This window comes from Schistocerca nitens, chromosome 10 (genome assembly GCF_023898315.1).
Source record: "Schistocerca nitens isolate TAMUIC-IGC-003100 chromosome 10, iqSchNite1.1, whole genome shotgun sequence".
Lineage (NCBI taxonomy): Eukaryota > Metazoa > Arthropoda > Insecta > Orthoptera > Acrididae > Schistocerca > Schistocerca nitens.
The window spans coordinates 231655626-231681084 of record NC_064623.1 but is presented as its reverse complement, the minus strand read 5'-3'; the positions used below and the strand labels follow the sequence as shown (position 1 = coordinate 231681084).

The window sequence follows — 25459 nt, the reverse complement described above, 5'->3', positions numbered from 1 at the left end:
CTGACCAAGAAGATGAAGGAGATCAGCTCGTGCCATTGGTGTGGACGATGGAATGTATACAGTACAAAGAGAGAACATATATCCAGAAAGGGAAAGACGGACAGCGACTGCTTGGAAGGAAGTGTTTAAGGGCATTGGGTGGTAATGGAGACTATTATGGAGAAGAATCATGAGTCCTCCATGTGCTGGAGTGCCTTCAACAGAGGGGAGATCAAATCGGACTGATTGAAAATGGGGGAAGACAAAGCGGTCGTGGGGCCGCAGCTTTGTTTCCTGAAGACATAAGATGACCAGCGAGTAGAATCGTAGGAGGATTGTCAATTCATCCCGATTGGCTCGAATGCCGTGGATATTCCAATGGATAATGGACATAGAGTGGACAGAAAATGGAAGAATGTGACCAAGGTTGCCGTCAACTCAACGACTGCTCAGAGCTTGCGACCGACAGTGTGGAACGGTACTCAGCCGAAGGCAAAAGATCCTGATCCATAGGTTGTTCAGGAGCAGCTCCTGCCACCAGCGATCGGCCGGTTGATCGGCCGCCAGCAGTGCGCCTTGGCGACACAGAAGACGGCCGAGGGCGATTTCCGCCAGGTGGTGCTGTAGATGGGACACGCCTTGGCGGAGAAGGAGAGGAACTGGGTTTCTTTGTAGCCTTCTTGGAAGTATGATGTTTAGATGAAGGAGGAACTGAGGGTTGGGAAGTTGCGGTACGTAAAAAATCTTCACGAGTATGCTCGTTTTTCGAAGTCTTGGTGTCTGACTTTTGGGCTCGAGATTTAGCAGAACCCGACGAAGGGTGAGCCAGAGAGTGGGCAGGCGAAAGTGGTGAGGTTGAAAGGGCGATCTTTGCGCTGGCCGATCTGACGACCATGGCACAAAGGTGAGGTCGCAAGTCTGCGTGGCCGCCTCCTTTGTTGGCCGAGGAGAAGCAAGGACAGTGCTATATTTTCCTGTCTGAGGCACGGTGGGCTGTCGACTGGCGAATAATTTTCGAGCAGCAAAGGTCGACACCTTTTCCTTCACTCTGATTTCCAGGACGAGTTTTTCGTCCTTAGAAATGGGGCAATCTCGAGAGGAAGCAGCGTGGTCACCCATACAGTTGATGCAGCGAGGGGATGGAGGTGGACAGGCACCCTCATGGGCATCCTTGCCACACTGAACACATTTGGCCGGATCGGAACAGGACTGGCTGGTGTGATTGAACCGCTGACACCGATAGCAACGCGTAGGGTTTGGGATGTAAGGGCGAACGGAAATTATCTCATAGCCTGCTTTGATTTTCGATGGGAGTTGAACTTTGTCAAATGTCAAGAAGACAGTGCGGGTTGGAACAATGTTCGTGTCAACCCTTTTCATAACTCTATGAATAGCCGTTACGCCCTGGTCAGACATGTAGTGCTGAATTTCCTCGTCAGACAATCCATCGAGGGAGCGTGTATAAAAGACTCCACGCGAGGAATTTGAAGTGCGGTGCGCTTCAACCCGGACAGGGAAGGTGTGGAACGGAGAAGTACGCAGCAACTTTTGTGCCTGGAGGGCACTGACTGTTTCTAACAACAGGGTGCCATTCTGTAATCTGGAACAAGACTTTACAGGACCTGCAATTGCGTCGACACCTTTCTGAATAATGAAAGGGTTGACCATGGAGAAGTCGTGACCTTCGTCAGACCGAGAAACAACAAGGAACTGTGGCAACGATGGAAGAACTGTCTGTGGCTGAGACTCAGTGAACTTACACTTGTGAGCAGACATAGTGGAAGGTGAGGAAACCATTGCGGAAGAATCCCCCATGATTACCGGCGTCTCCGATGGCGCGCTCCTCCCTTGTGGGGGCCCTCTCTGAGGGCACTCCCGCCTTAGGTGATTGTTCACACCTCAGGTCACACCCCCCGACAAACGGACGGAGGGACCAATCGGCACTTTCGGAAGGTATCAGCTCGGGTAATCACCCCTCCCTGGGCCTGGCCGTTACCAGGGGGTACGTACGTGTCCTACCTGTCTACCTGGGATGGGGAATTATGCGTTACCCCGTCACCGTCTACGCACGAAAATGCATGGGTCAGCCTTCAGACACGCACAGGGAGGAAGAAAGAGAAAGGGAAAGGGAAAAACAAAGAAAGAGAAAGGAAAGAAGAGAGGTCTCAAACGCCGCAGCGGAGGAAAGGGTAAAGAGAAGAGGTAAGGAAAGGAAGGACGAAGGAAGGATAAAGACATACAAGCAGAGAAGGCGAAGAATGCGTTACATTTACAAGCGTCCGTCTCCGGACGTAGGCACAAACCATACTCCCAGAGGGGGAGAAGGGGAAGGAAAGAGTCAGAGGTGAGGGGAGGGGGGGGGGGGGGCGAAGATGGGGGATAGGGAAGGATGCGGAAAAGGAAGGTATGCAGCCCGGAAAGGAAGGAGGGGCCACATTAGCTCGGGGTCCCGTGCTCGTTACGCACATATCCACAAAAGAGTTGTGGACCCCTTGGAGGGGTGCTAGTGAGTGTTGTTGTCCAACTGCTACTAGTTTGTTCAAGTTTTCTTCAGAAAGAAAGAAAGAAAGAAAGAAACTTATAGGTGGACCTGGTCAGCATTAGTTCTACAGTGATATTTTTTATTTGTTTCAGTATGAATAATAAATGGGAGCAATATGGAAACATAACACCTATTCAGTCTACTGATTTAACATGGTTTCCAATCAGAGACTCTGGAATGGAGCTGCCTATCTGCAGAACTCATCACATGCAAATAAATAACATTTTTAGGAAGCATAAAACACTACAATTTCTTAAGATGAAAAAAACTGAAGTCATCTTCATTGGATAAGCTAGTGAAATATGTTCTTTTCACAAACTGTCAAAGTAAAATAATAACTCATTTTCAAGCTATTAACAAAAAACTGTAAGACAAAAGTGAATTTGCAACAGTTTAACCGTTTATGATGTAGTGCATAATGGAGTTCCTAGAAGTATATTCTGTTAATATAGAAAAACAGTTTAATTATACTTTCTAGCTTCACAGGTGTAAAATATTAAACCACACAGAAACTTAGCATTTCTTCCAATTTTAAATATCCAGTTAAACACTATAGTTACGTGCAACACATGTAATAGTCTCAGGTTTATTCACTAGCATTATATCTCAATCAAGTGCATCACTTGCTAAACTACGTTGTTTTACAGAAAAGAAAATGTTGGTTTACTTCCTCTCTTTCTCAAGATGTTTGATAAACAATCCATTCCTTTCTAGAAGTTTTTCCTTTACACACCAGCGACAGTGAAAAAATTGCAAATAAGTGGTTCCTACATTAGAGTATACTTCAATGCAATCACTGCTGCTCTTCACTTGTCAAGAAACAGTTTCCACATTTTGTTCCTTTTGTAATGCTTCTCTTGTAGGACTGAAGCTTGAAATGACAGTTACCAAATCGTTTCAAAAGCCTGGAAACTGTTTCCTACCAGTCTGTTCGCAACAGAACCACTCTTCAGAGGCAATCTAAACATGTTATGTTATATTTCTTAGCCGGTACAGCTGCACTCTTAGTCAACTCGACCTCAGTTCATCAGCTAGGATGATCAAATATCCTAGCACAAAGACAGGGTTATTCTATATAATTAATGTGCAGCTGCTTCTGCCAAAAAACCGGCAAAACATGCAAATGATCATTTTACTCAGCACCTTCACTCAAAAACTTACAAAGCATTCCAATGACAATTTTATTCTTGTTGTATCCGCAGCAGTCACTGGTAAAGGTTCGACAGACTAGTAGTTATCATGTCTGTTCTTAAATCCATGGTACTCTGCCGAACCAATTTGTTTTCCATACATCTTCTCGAGCCACACATGTGCAAATGTTTTGCCCTTTCCATGAAAGTCTTTAGAAGTTACTATACAAGAAGTGGTATTTCCCCACACTCAAAAACTCCCCCTCCCCCCACCCCGCCCCAACCACTACACAGAATCCAGAACATAAACAGACTCTAAACACAATTGTGAACTTTTCTTCCAAAAGCCTTAGTCCTGCAGAAGAATCAGTCCTTTCCAGAGGCCTCGCCTTTTGCTACACTCGCAAATTCAATCATGCAGGACTTGTTAAAGTCCTCCTCTCCTTCTCCTAGTCACTACAGTGGCAATACTATTTTGCCACCAAGCTAACCAATCAGACTCAACCAAAGTCCAATGTTGAACAATGCCTGACTAAGTTCACTCCTCCATCCAACTGCGATCCATCCCCACTGCCCCCAAATCGACCCATGAACTGTCCAGAATTTATTAACCCCTAAACTTTGCCTCACCCTCATTCCTCAAATCCCTCAACATGCAAACCAACCATACATCCTCCGAAAGAACTGCAATACACCATCTAAAAACTGATCCTGACCTTATAGTCCTTTCTGCTGACAAAGGCTCCACAACTCTTGTCTTGAACTGCATGGATTATGTAGCAGAAGGACTGCCAGCAGTCAGATTCATCGACCTACAAACTCTGTCACAGTGACTCCATTCCATAAATCCAGCAGGTTCTCTAGTCCTTCCACAAATCATTAGCCCAGCCCAGAACCTTATCCCGTAGTCCATCTCTCCTCACACCTACCATTCACCATACTCCTATATTCTACATGCTTCTTGATGTCCATAAACCCAACCACCCAGGGAGCTCCACTGTGGCCGGTTACTGTGCTCATACTGAGAGAATATCTGCTCTCATAGATCAACAACTTCATCCTATCACTCGCAATCTACCCACCTATACAAAAGGTACCAACCATTTCATCCACAGACTCACCACAGTTCCTGTTCCTTTAACACACGGTTCCCTGCTCCCTACTACTAATGCCACTTTGCTTCACACTAACATACCTAATGACCACGGAATTGCAGCTATTGAACACTATCTTTCCCAACAGCAGACAGATTTCAGACTGACAATCCCCTTCCTAGATGCCATGATCAAAACTATATCTTCACCCACAATTACTTCTCCTTTGAAGGCTTCACCTACAAACAAGTCTGGGGTATGGCTATGGGCACCACCCTATGCCAACTTACTCACGGGCCATCTAGAGGAATCCTTCCTAAATAACCAGAATCCCAAACCCCTCACCTGGTTCAGATTGACTGGTGATATCTTTGTGATCTGGATAGAGGGTGAGGGCATGCTATGCTACCAAAAAAGGGGGGGGGATCATTCCCCTCATGACTCAGAACCACATAGGACTGGAGCAACTGAATTTATTCAGTGTCAGGATTCTGACTACCTCTTGCCGTGCCCTGAAATGAGCATGTTCTATCCACTATCCTTTCCACCCCTCCCACAGTGGTATTCTGCTGCCCACCGAATCTACACAATATCTTCTTCCCTCTCTACACAACTCCTGCTCCCAGTCCCCTTTTTCTTCATGGCTCACACCCCTGTAACAGACCTAGAAGCAAGACCTGTCCCATACATCCCCCCCACACCACTTACTCCATTCTGGCCACAAACATCACCTATCCCATCAAAGGCAATGCTACCTGTGAAACCAGTCATGTGATCCACAAGTTAAGATCCAATCACTGTGCTACATTCTTACTGGGCATGACATCTAAAAAGCTGTCTGCTTGCACGAATGGCCACCGACAAACTGTGGCCAAGACACAGCTAGACCAACCTGTTGCTGAGCCTACTGTTCAACATGATTTTCTTAATTTCACTGACTACTTCACAGCGTATGCCATCTAGATCTTTCTTGAATTGTGCAGGTGGGAACTTTCCCTGCAATATATCCCATGTTCCTGTAAACCCCATGGTCCCATACTTCGTTAGCCATAGTCCTCACCCATCCAGACCCCTTCCCTGTTCCCATTGCAGCACTACACAGGCCTGTATTCCGTCAATGGACCAGGTGTCTATTATTATTATTATTATTATTATTATTATTATTATTATTATTATTATTATTTCCCCCCCCCCTCGATCCCCCCCCCCCCACCAATCTCTGTACTCTAACTCCTAACTTCCGCCTAACCTCCCAGCTGCACCTAGATGCCCCACTCTCCACCTCGCCTCTGCTGCACGCTCCCAGCAGCATTTTATTATCCCCCACCCCCCCACCCTATTATCCCTCCCTCCCTCCGCCCCAGCATCATCCTTGCCCCACCAAGCGGTTGCCCCTCCTGTAATGCGCTGCTGCTTAGTCTGTCTTCAGCCATGTGTGTGTGAGGTGCATTTGCATGAGAATATCACCCATTGGCTTTGACCCGTGACCCAAGGCTGTTGTGTGTGACGTCACTGAGTTTAGTTTGTGAGAGTGGCATGTTTGTAGGTGTCATTTTGATGTGATCGGTGATGTTCTCTGGTGGTGTGTTTATGTGTTAGGGAATGTTTTTGGTTTAGTTTGCGTGTGTGGCGTGTTTCTAGGTGGCGTATTGTTGTGGTCGGTGGTTCTCTCTGGTGGTGTGTTTATGGGTAGTGTGTTATGTGCCGTACAGGGTTCATTCGCACGTGTGTGATATCGGTGGTGACTGTGCTTTCAGCAGAATATTTTTCGGCGAGTTAACGATTTTAGTTTTGCTGTGTCGACATTACTGTAGTTGTTTCTGTTCGTCGTGGGTGAATTTTGGTAAATTGCTTTGTTTATGTCTTTTGTAGGTACGGATACGACTGACAACAGTTTTCGGTTGTCGGCAATGATGAGGGACAGTGGTTGTGTCTAGTAAAATTTCTTCATCTTTTCGGCCTGTTGCCTGAAGAGTTCAGCATGTCGTGAAGAAATGAGGCTTACTAAAGATCCGGTGTCTCGAACCAGGGACGGCTATATGTGGAGATCTCAAGGATAATAGGTCAAGGGAAGTGTTCGATTCCAATTTTGATTTTCTTGGCTTTTCTGGTTTTTTTGTGGTAGGATTAAGTGTGGGGGTGGTGAAAATTTGAGATTTATAGTGTGGTATCAATTGTTTCTGTTGAGCTATATAGGTCAATGGAAGTGATCGATTCCAGTGGATTTTGTGTGTAGTGGAATTTGGGAAGGTTGTGGGGTCTTGTTATTTTGGTGTTTGTCATTTGGTGTAGTGGCATGTGTTTGTATTTAGTTTGTCCCTCCCAAAAACCCCCAATTTATCCCACTTGTCCCGTTAGTTTCCATTATATTTTTGGAGGAATATCTGTTTGGTGTTTTTCTTTATCTATTTTCGTGTTTGTTGTTACGTTTACGTGATGATGTCGTAGGAGCGGTATGGGAGTTGGTTTGTTATGGTTGTTTCCACTATATTACTGGCGTCATTGGTCAAAGCAGAGGGGTGGAATTGGACGCTTCCATTATTCCTTGACGAGTTGAACTATCCTTTTCATAATATTGTTATAACTGACATAAAGAATACATTGGCTGGTCATCATTATGGCGGCTTATACGATTCTTTTGACACAAAAAGTTAAAGTGTTGTGTTTCCATCAACTGCACATGCTCACAGTGCCTAAGCTTTTATTTTATTAATATACAGATCTATCTGCAGGTTTTGCTTCATTTATGTGCTGGTACAGCATCTACTGGAGCAATCTGTAGCTGGAGACTAAAATCCAGTGTTACAGTCATTTCAAAAAGCTGTGAAAGTAATCATACTTAACATGTACATTTTCCTACTGACACTCTTAATACTGTAACCACATATCTGTAATGCGTAGCTCAGTTTGAAGATACTGAAAGGTTACACATTTGCTGCAGCAAAAATACAATTCAAGCAATTGAACAGGTTCTATAGGATAGGGTTACTTTGCTCTACTTTTGGACAGTTTTTCAAACAAAGACATGTAATGCATACTAGTTCTGTAAAATGACATTTGAAAATGAGGTTCGTCTATTCTAAAACAATGTAAAAACCATATAGTAACAAACAAGGACATCAAAGATAGCAATGGAGAGGAGGGGAAAAAAAAAAAAAGATTTTTGCTTACTGTAAAGATGACATTTAGTTGCAGACAGGCACAATTAAGAGACTTTCACGTAAGCCATTGGCCACAGCCTTTTTCTTCTGGTCGAAGCTGCTAGAGTTGGTGGTATTGTGTGCGTGAGGTGTGCTTGCTTGTGTGAACCAATGGCGTGAGTGTGTCATTTTCTGACAAAGGTTGTGAGCGAAAGCTTACATGTCATTGTATTTTAATTGTGCCTGCCTATGACTCAACGTGTCATCTTTACGGTAAGTAGCACTGTCTTTTCTTACATTGTTGATATCGCAACTTGGGAGTTGTATGGTTTGAAAGACATCAAAGATTTATTTTTGAAATTTTACATTTTCAAAATTGGAGCAAAGTAGCCCCTGGAACAGATTACTTTGCTGTGCTTGCCATAAACATTATTTTAAGATAGGATAATAGATTGGAACAATGTTACCCTCTTTGAAATTTATTATGTTACACTATAGGACCATAGTAAACAAACGTTTTGATACACTAGATTCCATTTGCATTCACACCATATTGTAACACCATTAATCTCTTAGCAATACTTATTTTCAATGTAATAAGGTTTAACCCACGCTGAACCAAGTATAAAGCAAAAGTAATGAAAATGCTCCAGTTTGGCAGTGATGCAAAGCTGCACCATTTTTCCGAGGAAATAACCTCAATGACTGCTTTGGATCAAACAGTGATAATGTGTTCATTACAACTTTTTGCCTATAAATTAGACAAAACCTAATTCCTACACATAAAAGAACGTCAGTTACCATAGGCTTAAGTAGTTTTTTGGTCGTAAAGCACTTCTTGTAGTACAGATATGTTTAGCAGGAAAGTCCACGATAGCGAATGGCGGAATAACTCAAAATATATGAGATAGTAGAAGCGACGAAATCAAAATCGTTCAGGAATGTTTATTAGAATAGGTGCTACGCTGGGTGAAACTTTTTTCAGAGTTCGAGCAAGGTTATCCCCCAGCGATAAAGAAGCACCACTTTAAGATTCAATAAATTGCACATGCGCAAACCACCACATTGCGGACGGTGCCCCCCCCCTTTTTTTTACCATTTCGCTTTTGGCTTGGAAACAACAGTAAACTGATAACTAGATGACATGAGGGGACTTTTAAGCAGCAACCTCGCTCATGAGAGTTGGGTGACTCAACTACTGCACCTCTTCGCTAGGCCAATGTGTCGTACAAAATGTAATTGCAGATACTGCAGCGTCATTGTATGTGAAGTCCTAGAAAGTTATCTGTTGGGTTACTTCATTTAAGCTCACTGTCTCTGTAACTATTGCTTCTGTACTACTTAACTGCTACTTAATCACCAGCAGTATAACAGTACATAATGCCTCCGAAACAGAACAAAGGAAGCTTTCGTAACCGGACAAAATATTTCGCAGTTGCTCAGAAAGAACAAGCACTTACCAAAAAAACTGCAACATATCAAATGGTCTCAGCGTTTCAATACGTTTAGTCCTTTCTCTGTACGACTGCTTCGAACCCTACCCTTTCTTTTCAAACGACGAACTTATTGACGTGCCGCAGTGCAGACACCGCGATTTACTGATGGATCAATAGATATTAGATGCGATCTTATATTCTAAAGATGTTCCAATTCAAAGTTCATCGGTCGCTATGTTTGTCTTTTGGTTGAATGTATCGACATTCTGCACTTTCCAAAGATGGTTGCTGTAGGTGGTAGCTCTTCGACCATAGATACTATGGTCGAAGTGGTAGCTGTAAGTTTATAAGAACTTTGGTGGAACAATTCCCGCTCTCATTTAAGTTGTTGTATTGTAGAAGTGAGACCATTTTCATTTATAATAAGTAACAGAATGTCAGAAGCTACTCTAGGTAGTAGTTCAGAAATGCCCAGCATTGATGTACCTGATAAAACGGATACAGAGTTCATGATGTCCATTGTGGTAAGTCTTTAGTATACGTTCGAAACCAGTTATGCCTCGCCAACGAGAAAATTTACTGAAAAATTAGAGACGTTCAAGGAAAAATAAAGTAGTTGTAGAAATCTGATATTTTATATTAGAAGAGAAACATTCTTTAAATGGTAGCTAATGCAAGTGTGAATCACACACGTCCCTTCTTGATATAAAGGTTCAAAAATCGTTTACTTTGACAGAAATACTTTTTGGGCAAATTCACCCCAGTGTATCTGAAAAAATGTGAATTCAAAGGCGATAAAATTTACAAGTTTTATGAACGAGCTACTAGACTATGCCACCAAAGTAAGTTTCTAAACCAACTATATAAAAGAACTCGTGCTATATACCTTTGGGATATTTTTTTTTTTTTTTAGGACAAAATAGATAACTAGATAGTGCCACATAGAGCAAAAATAGCGAGCCAGATGACATAAAACTTAAAGGTGTACCATGCAACGTGTTGCTTTCTTGCCACGTTTTGCAGCTTTGCCTTAATTAGGCCTATCTACTGTATTAGTGCTGCAAAGGCTAAAATTTTTGTAATGGCACCCCTACATTTTTGGACCCATCACTGAAGAGGTCCCTTCTCACAAACTATTAACATTTGGTAATTGGGCCATTCCGTGCCAAGTGGTCTAACATCGAGTAATGTTCCCACATTACCATCATGGATTTTGATGAAATTTTGTGTGAACATTCACACATGTTCTCAATGAACACAGGTAAAGTTCCAGTTTCAGAAATTCAATACCTTCGGAGATACAGTCACTTGTTTAAAACATAGCACAGCTTTCTATTGTGTGTCCTTGAATTTTCAGCAACTTTGAGATGAGATATCTCTGTAAGTATTTGCATGAAAGAAACAAAACTTGGCCATCTTATACAACTTTTAGAGCTCTTTAAAGTAAAATATTAAGAAAATGATTTCTGAGCAATTTTCATATAGATAATTTGAAGCAAAGTTGGGCGAAAAAATAGCTGGATAAAAAAAAAAAAAAGATATTTAGTTTTTTATATCTCCAAAAGTAATTGTGGGATGTATGTGAAACTTTGCACACCATAACTCACCAACACTAGGTCTTAGAATATAAAATTTCATTCTCCTATTGCTTTCCATTATTTCACAAATCTAGGGTGAAGTTAACAATTTTTCAAAAAGTGCTAAAAATGGGTATTTTTTTACTCAAATTTTTCAAAAAGTGTTTTCTCCAAACTCTTCTGAACTATGGCCATTAGAAAGAGCATATTCTAAATTATCTAGAAAAGTGGATTTCGTTTTGCAATGCAAGCGTATAAGGCCCAAAAAAGTAGCATCATAAAAGAGGTACACTCGAAGTTTGAACACATTTTTCTGGCACTCACATTATACCTGAAACCTTTTATTATGCCTAATAAATGTTTATTAGTGCCTTGAATAATTGAAATAAAAAGATCTGGTAAGTAGGCAATGAGACTGTCAGAAAAACTTGAAAACTCTGAGAAGTAGCCCTTCTGCTTTTATCGTAAGTGTTCATCTGCATAAAACTCATCTCACTTAAAAGAAGGGGGGGGGGGGGGGGAGAGAGATCATAAAGAATTCAATGAATAATAGCTTCATATTTTTTGTACTTCTCAAAATTGTAAATATTTACAAGTGGAAAATGAAGACCTAATTTTTGGATTCAATTGTATAAAACATTTTTCCAAAAAAGAATCGGTTTGCTTGAATCATGCATCAAGTGTTGTAAATTTTCCAGTCAATATTGCAGAGATTTTAATACCTAGGTGTTGTAACCTGTGAATTTTTGTCTTAAAGTTATTAGGGAAACATGTGAAATTGGTTGGTTAAACATCTAAGAGTTTTAATTTTGTATTTAATCACACTTAAATGTAGCCTACTATCATGGTAAATACGTAACCACTAGTTTCACAGAGAAAATTCACAAGATTCACTGTTTTTAGAAAATATAATGGCAACAATTACTTTAACAATCAGAGTCTTGTTTGAACAATCAGTATTTCAGTGGTGTGTTTGCAGCATAGTGAGTGGGTTCTCTTGACTGAGTGTGGCTTGTTAAGTGATTCGTAAGACCATCAAAGTTCGTAAAATTAATTTACAAAAAATTGTTTTGATTGTGTCTTTTATAGCATATATCTCTTATTAGATTTTTTCATTGGTATTAAACATTGTGTATAATTTCATTCAGTAGCAATTTGTCTGAAATTTAAGCAGATTATAATTTGCACTTAGAGGCCAAATACATTATTTACTTACTGATCAGAGATGGATGCAGAAGGGAACAGCATACCTTTCTGCTCAATTGGGCAAGGAGATAGTGGAACAAAGTGTCATGTCACTTTTTTTTGCCAAAAAATCTGTTTTAAAATGGTTTGCGGATTTTAGTGATGAGGAAAAAGAGTTGTTGGTCCGACGTTCTGAAGCAAAGCTGGACAATACCTCTCAAGTTTGCCTACACCATGAAGCCCTGTTATTGACTCAATATGAGAAGTTACAAAAAAAATGCTTCAATCCCTTTGGGAAGGTGAATCATAATGTTAAGGCAGGGATTCGCACTCTTGATACTGAAACAGCTAATAAGGCTTCTGATATGTTGAAGAAGCAGCTTGTTAATAACATAAAGCCAGGTCAGAAAATTTGTCCGGCTTGCAGGACTACCTTAAATAAACACTTGGACGAAGCTTTATCAGCCTCATCATCACATTCTGATGAGGACTTTACACCAAAAGAAGAATTAAGTAGTAGCTTATTGTCTATTGGTATTTTACCCCTGAAGAGAACAGTAAGCTACAGAGATAAGCCCCAATATGTGAAGAAGAAAATTCAAAAGGCTCAAAATGTGATTAAAAACAGAATTGTAAATTACACTCCTGGAAATGGAAAAAAGAACACATTGACACCGGTGTGTCAGACCCACCATACTTGCTCCGGACACTGCGAGAGGGCTGTACAAGCAATGATCACACGCACGGCACAGCGGACACACCAGGAACCGCGGTGTTGGCCGTCGAATGGCGCTAGCTGCGCAGCATTTGTGCACCGCCGCCGTCAGTGTCAGCCAGTTTGTCGTGGCATACGGAGCTCCATCGCAGTCTTTAACACTGATAGCATGCCGCGACAGCGTGGACGTGAACCGTATGTGCAATTGACGGACTTTGAGCGAGGGCGTATAGTGGGCATGCGGGAGGCCGGGTGGACGTACCGCCGAATTGCTCAACACGTGGGGTGTGAGGTCTCCACAGTACATCGATGTTGTCGCCAGTGGTCGGCGGAAGGTGCACGTGCCCGTCGACCTGGGACCGGACCGCAGCGACGCACGGATGCACGCCAAGACCGTAGGATCCTACGCAGTGCCGTAGGGGACCGCACCGCCACTTCCCAGCAAATTAGGGACACTGTTGCTCCTGGGGTATCGGCGAGGACCATTCGCAACCGTCTCCATGAAGCTGGGCTATGGTCCCGCACACCGTTAGGCCGTCTTCCGCTCACGCCCCAACATCGTGCAGCCCGCCTCCAGTGGTGTCGCGACAGGCGTGAATGGAGGGACGAATGGAGACGTGTCGTCTTCAGCGATGAGAGTCGCTTCTGCCTTGGTGCCAACGATGGTCGTATGCGTGTTTGGCGCCGTGCAGGTGAGCGCCACAATCAGGACTGCATACGACCGAGGCACACAGGGCCAACACCCGGCATCATGGTGTGGGGAGCGATCTCCTACACTGGCCGTACACCACTGGTGATCGTCGAGGGGACACTGAATAGTGCACGGTACATCCAAACCGTCATCGAACCCATCGTTCTACCATTCCTAGACCGGCAAGGGAACTTGCTGTTCCAACAGGACAATGCACGTCCGCATGTATCCCGTGCCACCCAACGTGCTCTAGAAGGTGTAAGTCAACTACCCTGGCCAGCAAGATCTCCGGATCTGTCCCCCATTGAGCATATTTGGGACTGGATGAAGCGTCGTCTCACGCGGTCTGCACATCCAGCACGAACGCTGGTCCAACTGAGGTGCCAGGTGGAAATGGCATGGCAAGCCGTTCCACAGGACTACATCCAGCATCTCTACGATTGTCTCCATGGGAGAATAGCAGCCTGCATTGCTGCGAAAGGTGGATATACACTGTACTAGTGCCGACATTGTGCATGCTCTGTTGCCTGTGTCTATGTGCCTGTGGTTCTGTCAGTGTGATCTTGTGATGTATCTGACCCCAGGAATGTGTCAATAAAGTTTCCCCTTCCTGGGACAATGAATTCACGGTGTTCTTATTTCAATTTCCAGGAGTGTATTAGTGATGGTTTGCGGCATGACACTATTACAGTTCACGTTTTTCGCAAGGAGCTCATCAAATATATAAAAGCACGGTTTGCACAGATATCCCACATTCACTATTTCATTGATGGCTCCAGTGCTCAATATAAAAATTTCAATAATTTCCTAAATTTGTGCTATCATAAGTGATTTTGGAATAATAGCCTAATGGAATTTTTTTGCTACTAGTCATGGGAAATCACCCTGTGATGGGATTGGAGGTACAACAAAGCAGTTAGCTGCAAGAGCAAGCTTGCAACGGCCACTTAATGGACAAAGTCTCACTCCCCTAGATCTGTTTCACTTCTGCTCTGAAAACATTAATGGAATTAAATTTGTTTTCGTCAGTAAAGATGAAATTGAAAAAAATATTGTGTCAGAAGAAGAGAGGTTTAAACTTGGACAAACTGTATCAGGCACTAGAGAAAATCATAACTTTCTACCTATTGATGAAACAACAATTTAGGTCAGCAGAGTTTCAAATGATTGTTCATCTTTTCTAGCTAAAATGGGTCACAGCAATGAAGGAGGCATATTAATGTCTGCTCTCCAACCAGGACAATACGTTGCATGCATCTATGAAAACGTGTGGTGGATTGGGAATATCTGTGAGACCTCCACAGAGCAAAGGGATGTATTAATAAACTTTATGCATCCACATGTTCCAGCAAATTAATTTTATTGGCCACCAAGAAGTGACAAGTGCTGGGAAACAATCTAAGGTTAGAGGAAACAATCTAAGGAACCCAAGAGTGCCTTCTAATTTTACACAGGGCACTTAAATAATTTTACTATCAGGCTTGGGAACCTGTGTGAAGAAACCCTTATCAGGCTTGGGATCCTGTGGTAAAGAAACCCACCCGTGGCTGTTGCTGGTATGCTATCGGGTGTGGCCCCTATGGCAATGGGAATGCTGGTTTTCTCAGGTGAAATGAAACTAGTAGTGGTTAAGCCACCATGGACCATAGCAACTCATGTATATACTTCTTTTCCATCAGTAAGCTGGTGTTGTTCACTAAACAGGCAACTAATAATTAGATGATTATGCAGATAAATTTTACGGTGTGTGTGTGTGTGTGTGTGTGTGTGTGTGTGTGTGTGTGTGTGTGTGTGTGTGTGTGTGTGTGAGAGAGAGAGAGAGAGAGAGAGAGAGAGAGAGAGAGAGAGAGAGAATTAACATTGTTTCTATTTTTATTCTTTTTCTATTCAGACTTAAGCTAGGTCCTATTCATCAGGACTTCTTATTTCACTTATCCCAGACATTAATAAACATGTATAAGGCAAAATAAAAGATTTCAGGTATAATTTGAGTGCCAGAAAAATGTGTTCAAACTTCCAGTGCGCCTCTTTGATGATGCTACTTTTTGGGGCTTTATATGCTTGCATTGCAAAACGAAATCCACTTTTCTAGATAGTTTAGAATATGCTCTTTCTAATGGCTATAGTTTAGAAGAGTTTGGAGAAAACACTTTTTTGAAAAATTTGAGTAAAAATACCCATTTTTAGCACTTTTTGAAAAATTGTCAACTTCGCCCTAGCTTTGTGAAATAATGGAAAGCAATAGGAGAATGAAATTTTATGTTCTAAGACCTAGTGTTGGTGAGTTATGGTGTGCAAAGTTTCACGTACATCCCACAATTACTTTTGGAGATATAAAAAACTAAAGTTAGTTTTTTTTTAACCAGCTATTTTTTCGCCCAACTTTGCTTCAAATTATCTATATGAAAATTGCTCAGAAATCATGTTCTTAACATTTTATTTTAAAGAGCTCTAAAAGTTGTATAAGATGGCCAAGTTTTGTTTCTTTCATGCAAATACTTGCAGAGATATCTCTTCTCGAAGTTGCTGAAAATTCAAGGACGCTCTATAGAAAGCTGTGCTATGGTCTTAAACAAGTGACTGTATCTCCGAAAGTATTGAATTTCTGAAACTGAAACTTTACCAGTGTTCATTGAGCACATGTGTGAATGGTCATACAAAATTTCATCAAAATCCATGAGGGTCATTTGGGAGCCTCTAGACCACTTGGCATGGAATGACCCAATTATATATTTATAGGTCTTGCGTTGGTCATTTAGCAACTCTGCACAACAAATTTGAACAAAATCTGAGATTGCTGAGAGGGTACCGCTTGATATGGAATAACCTACAACAAAACTGTGTAAGCAAGGTTACGATGAACTCAGACTATCAGTTAGTTTTATGGATCACGTGCCTAATAAGCCATGTATGGAAGTGAAACATGGACGATAAATAGTTTGGACAAGAAGAGAATAGAAGCTTTCGAAATGTGGTGCTACAGAAGAATGCTGAAGATTAGATGGGTAGATCACATAACTAATGAAGTATTGAATAGGATTGGGGAGAAGAGAAGTTTGTGGCACAACTTGACCAGAAGAAGGGATCGGTTTGTAGGACATGTTCTGAGGCATCAAGGGATCACCAATTTAGTATTGGAGGGCAGCGTGGAGGGTAAAAATCATAGAGGGAGACAAAGAGATTAATACACTAAGCAGATTCAGAAGGATGTAGGTTGCAGTAAGTACTGGGAGATGAAGAAGCTTGCACAGGATAGAGCAGCATGGAGAGCTGCATCGAACCAGTCTCAGGACTGAAGACCACAACAACAACAACAACATGCCTAATAAATTGTAATGATATGGAACGAATCATTTCACATTTACACTGCAAATTAATTTTTAAATATAATAATCATAAGGTTGTTTTTCCCATCTTTTACACATCACAAAAACAGAAAGTCTCCTGCAGAACAAGAGTTGTCAAAAAGAGGCTTTTGCAGCTTGTTTTCAAATTTTACTTTATAAATAAAGATGATGTGACTTACCAAACGAAAGCGCTGGCACGTCAATAGACACACAAACATACACACAAAATTTAAGCTTTCGCAACAAACTGTTGCCTCATCAGGAAAGAGGGAAGGAGAGGGAAAGACGAAAGAATGTGGGTTTTAAGGGAGAGGGTAAGGAGTCATTCCAATCCTGGGAGCGGAAAGACTTACCTTAGGGGGGAAAAAAGGACGGGTATACACACACACGCGCGCGCGCGCGTGCGCACACACAAACACATATCCATCCACACATATACAGACACAAGCAGACACAATCAACACAATCTGGAACCACAACACCCTATTTCAGTAGCTAACCTTTCCTCCAAACCTCTCTCCCAATCCGAAACCTCTGTCTTATCCAAAGGTCTCACCTTCAGCCCCACTCCCAGATTCAACCAAACAGCCCTCGTCAAAGATTTACTGTCCTACACTCGTACTCTCTGCTGGAAATATCACTTTGCCACGAAGAAAAATGATCCTAATCCTACTCCTAATGATCCAACTCCCCAAGACACCATCCAAATTGAACCCTGCCTGGAACAGGTCCGTCGCAGTGGGACCCACCTCCTCTTCCTCAAAATCACCCTCTCCAAACCTTCCAGGAATTTCTGACTTCCAGCCTTGCATCTCAATCCTTCTTAAAAAACCTTAATCCTACTCCCAACATCACCACTGTTGAAGCCCAGGCTATCAGTGATCTGAAGGCTGACCGATCCATCGTCATTCTTCCGGCGGACAAGGGTTCCACAACCGTGGTACTTGATCGTCGGGAGTATGTGCCTGAGGGACTGCGTCAGCTTTCAGACAACACCACATACAAAGTTTGCCAAGGTAACCCCATTCCCGATGTCCAGGTGGAGCTTAAAGGAATCCTCAGAACCTTAGGCCCCCTGCAAAACCTTTCACCTGACTCCATCAACCTCCTGACCCCACCGACACCCCGCACCCCTACCTTCTACCTTCTTCCTAAAATCCACAAACCCAATCATCCCGGCCGCCCCATTGTAGCTGGTTACCAAGCCCCCACAGAAAGTATCTCTGCCTACGTAGATCAACACCTTCAACCCATTACATGCAGTCTCCCATCCTTCATCAAAGACACCAACCACTTTCTCGAACGCCTGGAATGCTTACCCAATGTGTAACCCCCGGAAACCATCCTTGTAACCATTGATGCCACTTCCTTATACACAAATATCCCGCACGTCCAGGGCCTCGCTGCAATGGAGCATTTCCTTTCACGCCGATCACCTGCCACCCTACCTAAAACCTCTTTCCTCATCACCTTAGCCAGCTTCATCCTGACCCACAACTTCTTCACTTTTGAAGGCCAGACATACCAACAATTAAAGGGAACAGCCATGGGTACCAGGATGGCCCCCTCGTACGCCAACCTATTCATGGGTCGCTTAGAGGAAGCCTTCTTGGTTACCCAGGCCTGCCAACCCAAAGTTTGGTACAGATTTATTGATGACATCTTCATGATCTGTACTCACAGTGAAGAAGAACTCCAGAATTTCCTCTCCAACCTCAACTCCTTTGGTTCCGTCAGATTCACCTGGTCCTACTCCAAATCCCATGCCACTTTCCTTGACGTTGACCTCCACCTGTCCAATGGCCAGCTTCACACGTCCGTCCACCTCAAACCCACCAACAAGCAACAGTACCTCCATTATGACAGCTGCCACCCATTCCACATCAAACGACCCCTTCCCTACAGCCTAGGTCTTTGTGGCAAACGAATCTGCTCCAGTCCGGAATCCCTGAACCATTACACCAAACACCTGACAACAGCTTTCGCATCCCGCAACTACCCTCCCGACCTGGTACAGAAGCAAATAACCAGAGCCACTTCCTCATCCCCTCAAACCCAGAATCCCCCACAGAAGAACCACAAAAGTGCCCCACTTGTGACAGGATACTTTCCGGGACTGGACCAGACTCTGAATGTGGCTCTCCAGCAGGGATACGACTTCCTCAAATCCTGCCCTGAAATGAGATCCATTCTTCAGGAAATCCTCCCCACTCCACCAAGAGTGTCTTTCCGCCGTCCACCTAACCTTCGTAACCTGTTAGTTCATCCCTATGAAATCCCCAATCCACCTTCCCTACCCTCTGGCTCCTATCCTTGTAACCGCCCCTGGTGTAAAACCTGTCCCATGCACTCTCCCACCACCACCTACTCCAGTCCTGTAACCCGGAAGGTGTACACGATCAAAGGCAGAGCCACATGTGAAAGCACCCACGTGATTTACCAACTGACCTGCCTACACTGTGATGCATTCTATGTGGGAATGACCAGCAACAAACTGTCCATTCGCATGAATGGACACAGGCAGACAGTGTTTGTTGGTAATGAGGATCACCCTGTGGCTAAACATGCCTTGGTGCACGGCCAGCACATCTTGGCACAGTGTTACACCGTCCGGGTTATCTGGATACTTCCCACCAACACCAACCTATCCGAACTCCGGAGATGGGAACTTGCTCTTCAATATATCCTCTCTTCCCGTTACCCACCAGGCCTCAATCTCCGCTAATTTCAAGTTGCCGCCACTCATACCTCACCTGTCATTCAACAACATCTTTGCCTCTGTACTTCCGCCTCGACTGACATCTCTGCCCAAACTCTTTGTCTTTAAATATGTCTGCTTGTGTCTGTATATGTGTGGATGGATATGTGTGTATGAGTGTATACCCGTCCTTTTTTTCCCCCTAAGGTAAGTCTCTCTGCTCCCGGGATTTGAATGACTCCTTACCCTCTCTCTTAAAACCCACTTCCTTTCGTCTTTCCCTCTCCTTCCCTCTTTCCTGATAAGGCAACAGTTTGTTGCGAAAGCTTGAATTTTGTGTGTATGTATGTGTCTGTATGTGTCTGTTTGTGTTTCTATCGACCTGCCAGCGCTTTCGTATGGTAAGTCACATCATCTTTGTTTTTAAATATATTTTTCCCGCATGGAATGTTTCCCTCTATTTTATATATATATATATATATATATATATATAGAGAGAGAGAGAGAGAGAGAGAGAGAGAGAGAGAGAGAGGGAAACATTCCACGTGGGAAAAATTATATATAAAAACAAAGATGAGGTGACTTACCGAACGAAAGCGCTGGCAGGTCGATAGACACACAAACATACACACAAAATTCTAGCTTTCGCAAGCAACGGTTGCCTCATCAGGAAAGAGGGAAAGATGAAGGGATGTGGGTTTTAAGGGAGAGGGTAAGGAGTCATTCCAATCCCTGGAGCGGAAAGACTTACCTTAGGGGGAAAAAAGGACAGGTATACACTCGCACACACACACATATCCATCCACACATACAGACACAAGCAGACATATTTCAAATATGTCTGCTTGTGTCTGTATGTGTGGATGGATATGTGTGTGTGTGCGAGTGTATACCTGTCCTTTTTTCCCCCTAAGGTAAGTCTTTCCGCTCCCGGGATTGGAATGACTCCTTACCCTCTCCCTTAAAACCCACATCCCTTCATCTTTCCCTCTCCTTCCCTCTTTCCTGATGAGGCAACCGTTGGTTGCGAAAGCTAGAATTTTGTGTGAATTTTGTGTGTATGTTTGTGTTTGTTTGTGTGTCTATCGACCTGCCAGCACTTTCGTTCGGTAAGTCACCTCATCTTTGTTTTTATACATACACACGAAAGCGCTGGCAGGTCAATAGAAACACAAACACATACATACACACAAAATTCTAGCTTTCGCAACCAATGGTTGCTTCGTCAGGAAAGAGGGAAGGAGAGGGAAAGACGAAAGGATGTGGGTTTTAAGGGAGAGGGTAAGGAGTCATTCTAATCCCGGGAGCGGAAAGACTTACATTAGGGGGGGGGAAAAGGACAGGTATACACTCGCACGCACACACATATCCATCTGCACATACACAGACACAAGCAGACATTTGTAAAAAAGGCAAAGAGTTTCCCCCGTGGAATGTTTCCCTATTATATATGTATAGACACACACACACACACACACACACACACACACACACACACACACACACACACACACACACTCTAAAGACAACCTTAATGTGAGTAATGAATGTCATTTCTTCTTCTGGTATTTTAATTATGTACGTCATGGTTTCTTACTCACTCGTAATAAACTTCATAAGGGAATAAATATACTGTGAAGCAGTAGTCAGAATACCCAACTCGTTAAATAGGTGTCTACTAGATAATCATGGGTGATCACGATATATTATAATTACGGCACATTTTTGACCAATGGTGACTTTCTTTCTACTTTCTTTCTTAAAAATGAGTTATCCCAGAATATTATTTTGTATGACATTATCGAATGAAAATATTCGAAAAGGCCAACTTGCTGATTTGTCTCTCCTCAAGATTTGCAGTGATTCTTGGTGTGAATGTGGATCAACTAAGTTGTTTTAGGAGTTCTTAAATGTGCTTTTTCCAGTTTAAATTCTTGTCAGTATGGATGTAATAATTTTGAAGTTTCCACTCTATTTATTGTTTTTTTGTCATTTGATACACTTACCACTGAATATGCTGAACTGAATACATTGTGGCTTTTTAAAATTGAAAGTGAAATTATTCACAAAAAAACCAGTCAATGAAATTTTGAAGAACATTGTTTTAGCATGTCTTCTGTCTCTGTATGGATGCCTGGACTGATTATAATGCCACTGTCATCTGCAAATTAACAAATTCTGCTTGTTGCATATTAGGTGGATGATTGTTTACAGGTATGAGTATTGTATCCTACCCACTTGTCTAATATAGGGCGCCTAGGAAGCTGTTTTCTCAGATCACTCGATAACAGTTCAAGCGAATCATATTAATGCAGTTTATTACAGTAAGTTAAACTGAGAATATTTAACTTTGCGTATTCAAAAAGGTGTCGAAGGCAAATGGCGACATGCAAGTAATCGATGTCCTTCAGTATATACAATTTCAATACAAGCAAACTAATTCAGTTCATAAGTCACTGCTGTTGCATTTGCACGATGGCTCGTCTTCTACTGCCTCTCGGCTAGGCGGTGCGGCACTTGTATTCTCTTTGTGTGGATGCCTCTCCTATCTCGGTGTCGTCCTAGTCGGCTTACTATCGGCTGACATCGTCTCACAGCCCTCTCTGCTCTTCCGTTCTTCATCATCGTGCCGCCACTTGTCGTTACGCTGGAACATTCGTGCCCCCCAAAGCGATGGACAGTCGTCGTGTAGGGTGCCTGACAATGGCGGGGGAGGCAGAAGGGTGGGCACTTTGGTAGACCAACAACTGTCGCAGAGGGGACGTCGAGCTTCCGGCAGTACCCCATCGTCCAGTCTTTGTTGTGGCCGAAACGTGCCCAAAAAATGACCAGAAGGGTACACATCCACCTCCTGATACCAATAATCAGATGTAGAAGGTGTTGGCTCTGCACTGTGGGTGGGTCCAGCTGCGTCAGTAGGATGAGAGGAGGCAGAGGAGGAGGAGACTCCATCTCCGTGGGGGTCGACCCGCAGTATTATGACGACACCCTCTGGCGGCCGCTGTGGCTGCAATGTCCTCGGGATCTGTGGATCTGGGGAAGAGACACAGAAGGATCACCGTGCACATGACAGTGGCAAAGTTAATAGTGACGTTGGTGCTACAAGCCGTCTGGACCTGAAATGGTAAGATGCAAGTGCCAAGTGCACAGACAATCTCACCTCGTGTTCACTGTCTGCTACCGCTAAAAACCGTGCAAAACACAATATTGTGCAGTGCGAAATAATACTTGCAGCCTTCCTTCGGTGCCGGATGCAGAGGAATGTGGAGCAGTGACCAGTGGTGGCGGCCGTGAAGCAGCTCTCCTGGCGATGGGCCATCTCGTGAGTGCGAACGATAGGAGGCGAAAAACAGTTGCGATGCTTGATCCCTGGTGTGTGTGGATCAAAGTTTGGCCATCTGCTGTTTGAAGGTTCTGACAAAATGTTCCACTTCGCCGTTTGACTGTGGATAGAACGGTACACTAGTGAGATGCTGGATGCCATTGCATTCACAGCGTGTTTCAAATTCATTTGATGTGAACTGAGGTCGATTGTCCAACACTATTACTTCAGGCAAATCTTGGAGGCAAAAAATAGACATCATCACCTGAATTGTGCTACAAGACGTTGTCGAGTTCATTGGCACAGCAAAAGGAAACTTCCTATACGAGTCAACCACACTCGACCGACAGATGTTCCAAAAAGATCCCGCAAAGTCTGTGCGCCCATGTTGTCATGGTGATTGCAACTTAGGCCAAGCAGAGAATTTTTGTGGTGGAGCAGACTGATTTTCCACACATGCGTGACACTGTGATGTCATGTGTTCTGTTTGGGTGTCCGTACGCTGCCAAGTACAGTGTTGATGCACTATCTGTTTTGAACTAACAATCCCCCAGAATCATTGGTGAAGGAATTGCTACATTTCTTTTTGCAAAGCTTGAGGGATCAACACGTGACTGTCCACTGTCATTTTGAACAAGAATCTCACCTTTCTCTATAGCAAGGCTTCGCCAATGTGCGAAGTATCGGCGCACTACAGAGCTCTTTATGCTACGCAAGGGATGAGGCCAAGAGGTGAGAATGTATGTTAGCTAAATATTCAGTACATTTTCCGTGAATGGGAATGTCTTGTCAATTATAAGCCACCAGGTGTATGCTAGTTTTAAACGTGCATGTCGAGCCTAACATACATGTGAAGATTCAGCAATGTAACAGTGGCACCTGTGTGCAACTGAAATTTCCCCGTTTCTCCCAAAGAAGCAGTTGAAGAAAAAATTTGTTGGAACTGGTGTAGCACAGAAGAAACTGCTCACTTGCTAGTTTTGCTAATGACATGAGCCTTGTGACTAGATTTTTGTGAGTGGACTGAATTCTTATGTTTGTTCCGTTGCAAACATGGTCATCTCCTTTCTTGCCACAAGTATAACTTTAAATGCAAACATTTTAGATTAGGCTTTACTGTCACTGTTATTGACATTAAATGAACAAAAAGTTTACTGTTACCAGTGACTGTTTATTTCCATGACGTGTTTCAAAGGTTTAAACCTTCATCATCAGGTGGATTTACATTTGTTAGTATGACGTGTGTGTGTGTGTGTGTGTGTGTGTGTGTGTGTGTGTGTGTGTGTGTGTGTGTGTTAAGAATTTTTGTAGGAACTTGTGGCACAGTCTAGTGGAGAAACAAAACATTATTCCAGAACATGGATTTGGATTTCTTTTGGCCAAAAATTAAACAACTATCTTATGGTAAACATAAAATAAGTAAAATAGAGTACCACTGGAGGCCCAAAGTCTTGTGAATAACACTGAGGGCATGACGTAATTGTTCGCCTGTGTACCTGCCTGTTTAGCGAGCTGCTTACACGGCGTGGAGAGTTGTTTATGCATCGTGGTGAGCGCAAGCTGCTGCTGCCGAAAGGGCCAGTCGCAAACAGGGGAGCCAACCCAACAAATTGCTGGCTGCTCAAAGTTATCGGCTGACAGGGCACCTGAATCGTACTGATCTAGTATTTGCACTACTTACTGAAATGATGGATTGGACTGTTTCAAAATCTGTTCTCCGAGTTTGACATCAGTTACATTGTACACAATCGCATCACGCAACATAACATCTGAATGTAAAGCGCCACAACCACATTTGAATTTGCTCTTCCTCGCCATACCCTACAAATCTGTTACCCACTAGTGACAAGTATCTTCAGTGGGGAAGGTGCACAAGAAAGTCACACCGAAGTCATTGAATTAGAGGAGGAGCAGGATCCAGTCTCTTGGTTAGAAACTGAGAATTCCCCGAAACAGATTAAAAGTGGGAAGGCGGCTGGAGTAGATGAGCTGGCAGCGTATATGATTAAAGCCGCAGGAATCCGTGGAATACAATGGTTACACCGGGTGCTAGGGGTGATATGGAAAGAAAACAGAGCTGGATGAATGGAAGTAAGGAATTATAATACCACTGCTCTAGAAAGGTAGCAGAAAGAAATGCACAGACTACCGAGGAATCACACTGTTATCATACTGCCTTACGATAATGGAAAAGGTCATAGAAAAAAATATTGCGGAAAATTCTAGAACACCAGTTACAGGAACAGCAGCATGGGTTCAGAAGTAATAGGGGAACAATAGATGTCATTTTCTCCCTCTGTCAGTTAATGGAGGAGTATTAGGAAAAAGGAAAGGACTTGTTAGTAATATTTATGGATTTGGAAAAAGCATATGACAGTGTACCAAGGGATAAAATATGGGAATGCTTGAGAAAACATAATGTTCCTGATTCATTAATTTAAAAAGTCAAAATGCTGTACGATGGTTGTGAGTGCAGTGTACAAGTAGAAGGTCGAAGATCAAAATGGTTTAAGACAAAGAAAGGTGTTCAGCAAGGCAGTTCGCTCTCCCCTTTATGGAGATCTCAGTGCTTTTGTTTTTGCTGATGACATCGCCATTTGGGG

General features: G+C 43.0%; 2 protein-coding genes across 3 annotated transcripts in view; one reads left to right on the top strand and one right to left on the bottom strand.

Annotated features, from left to right (window-relative positions):
* Window positions 1-9559, bottom strand: part of LOC126210180 (acid phosphatase type 7-like) — a 168699-nt gene extending 159140 nt beyond the window's left edge. Inside the window, exon 1 of the mRNA XM_049939342.1 lies at window positions 9346-9559. Coding sequence (XP_049795299.1) covers window positions 9346-9362 — 17 coding nt within the window. The 5' untranslated portion in view covers window positions 9363-9559. The remainder of the gene's footprint in view (window positions 1-9345) is intronic.
* Window positions 9560-9650: 91 nt separating this feature from the next.
* The window catches only part of LOC126210181 (uncharacterized), a 178254-nt gene continuing 162445 nt past the window's right edge, over window positions 9651-25459 (top strand). For both annotated transcript variants that reach the window (XM_049939345.1, XM_049939346.1), the window contains exon 1: window positions 9651-9845. In XM_049939345.1, coding sequence (XP_049795302.1) covers window positions 9756-9845 — 90 coding nt within the window. In that variant the 5' untranslated portion in view covers window positions 9651-9755. The remainder of the gene's footprint in view (window positions 9846-25459) is intronic.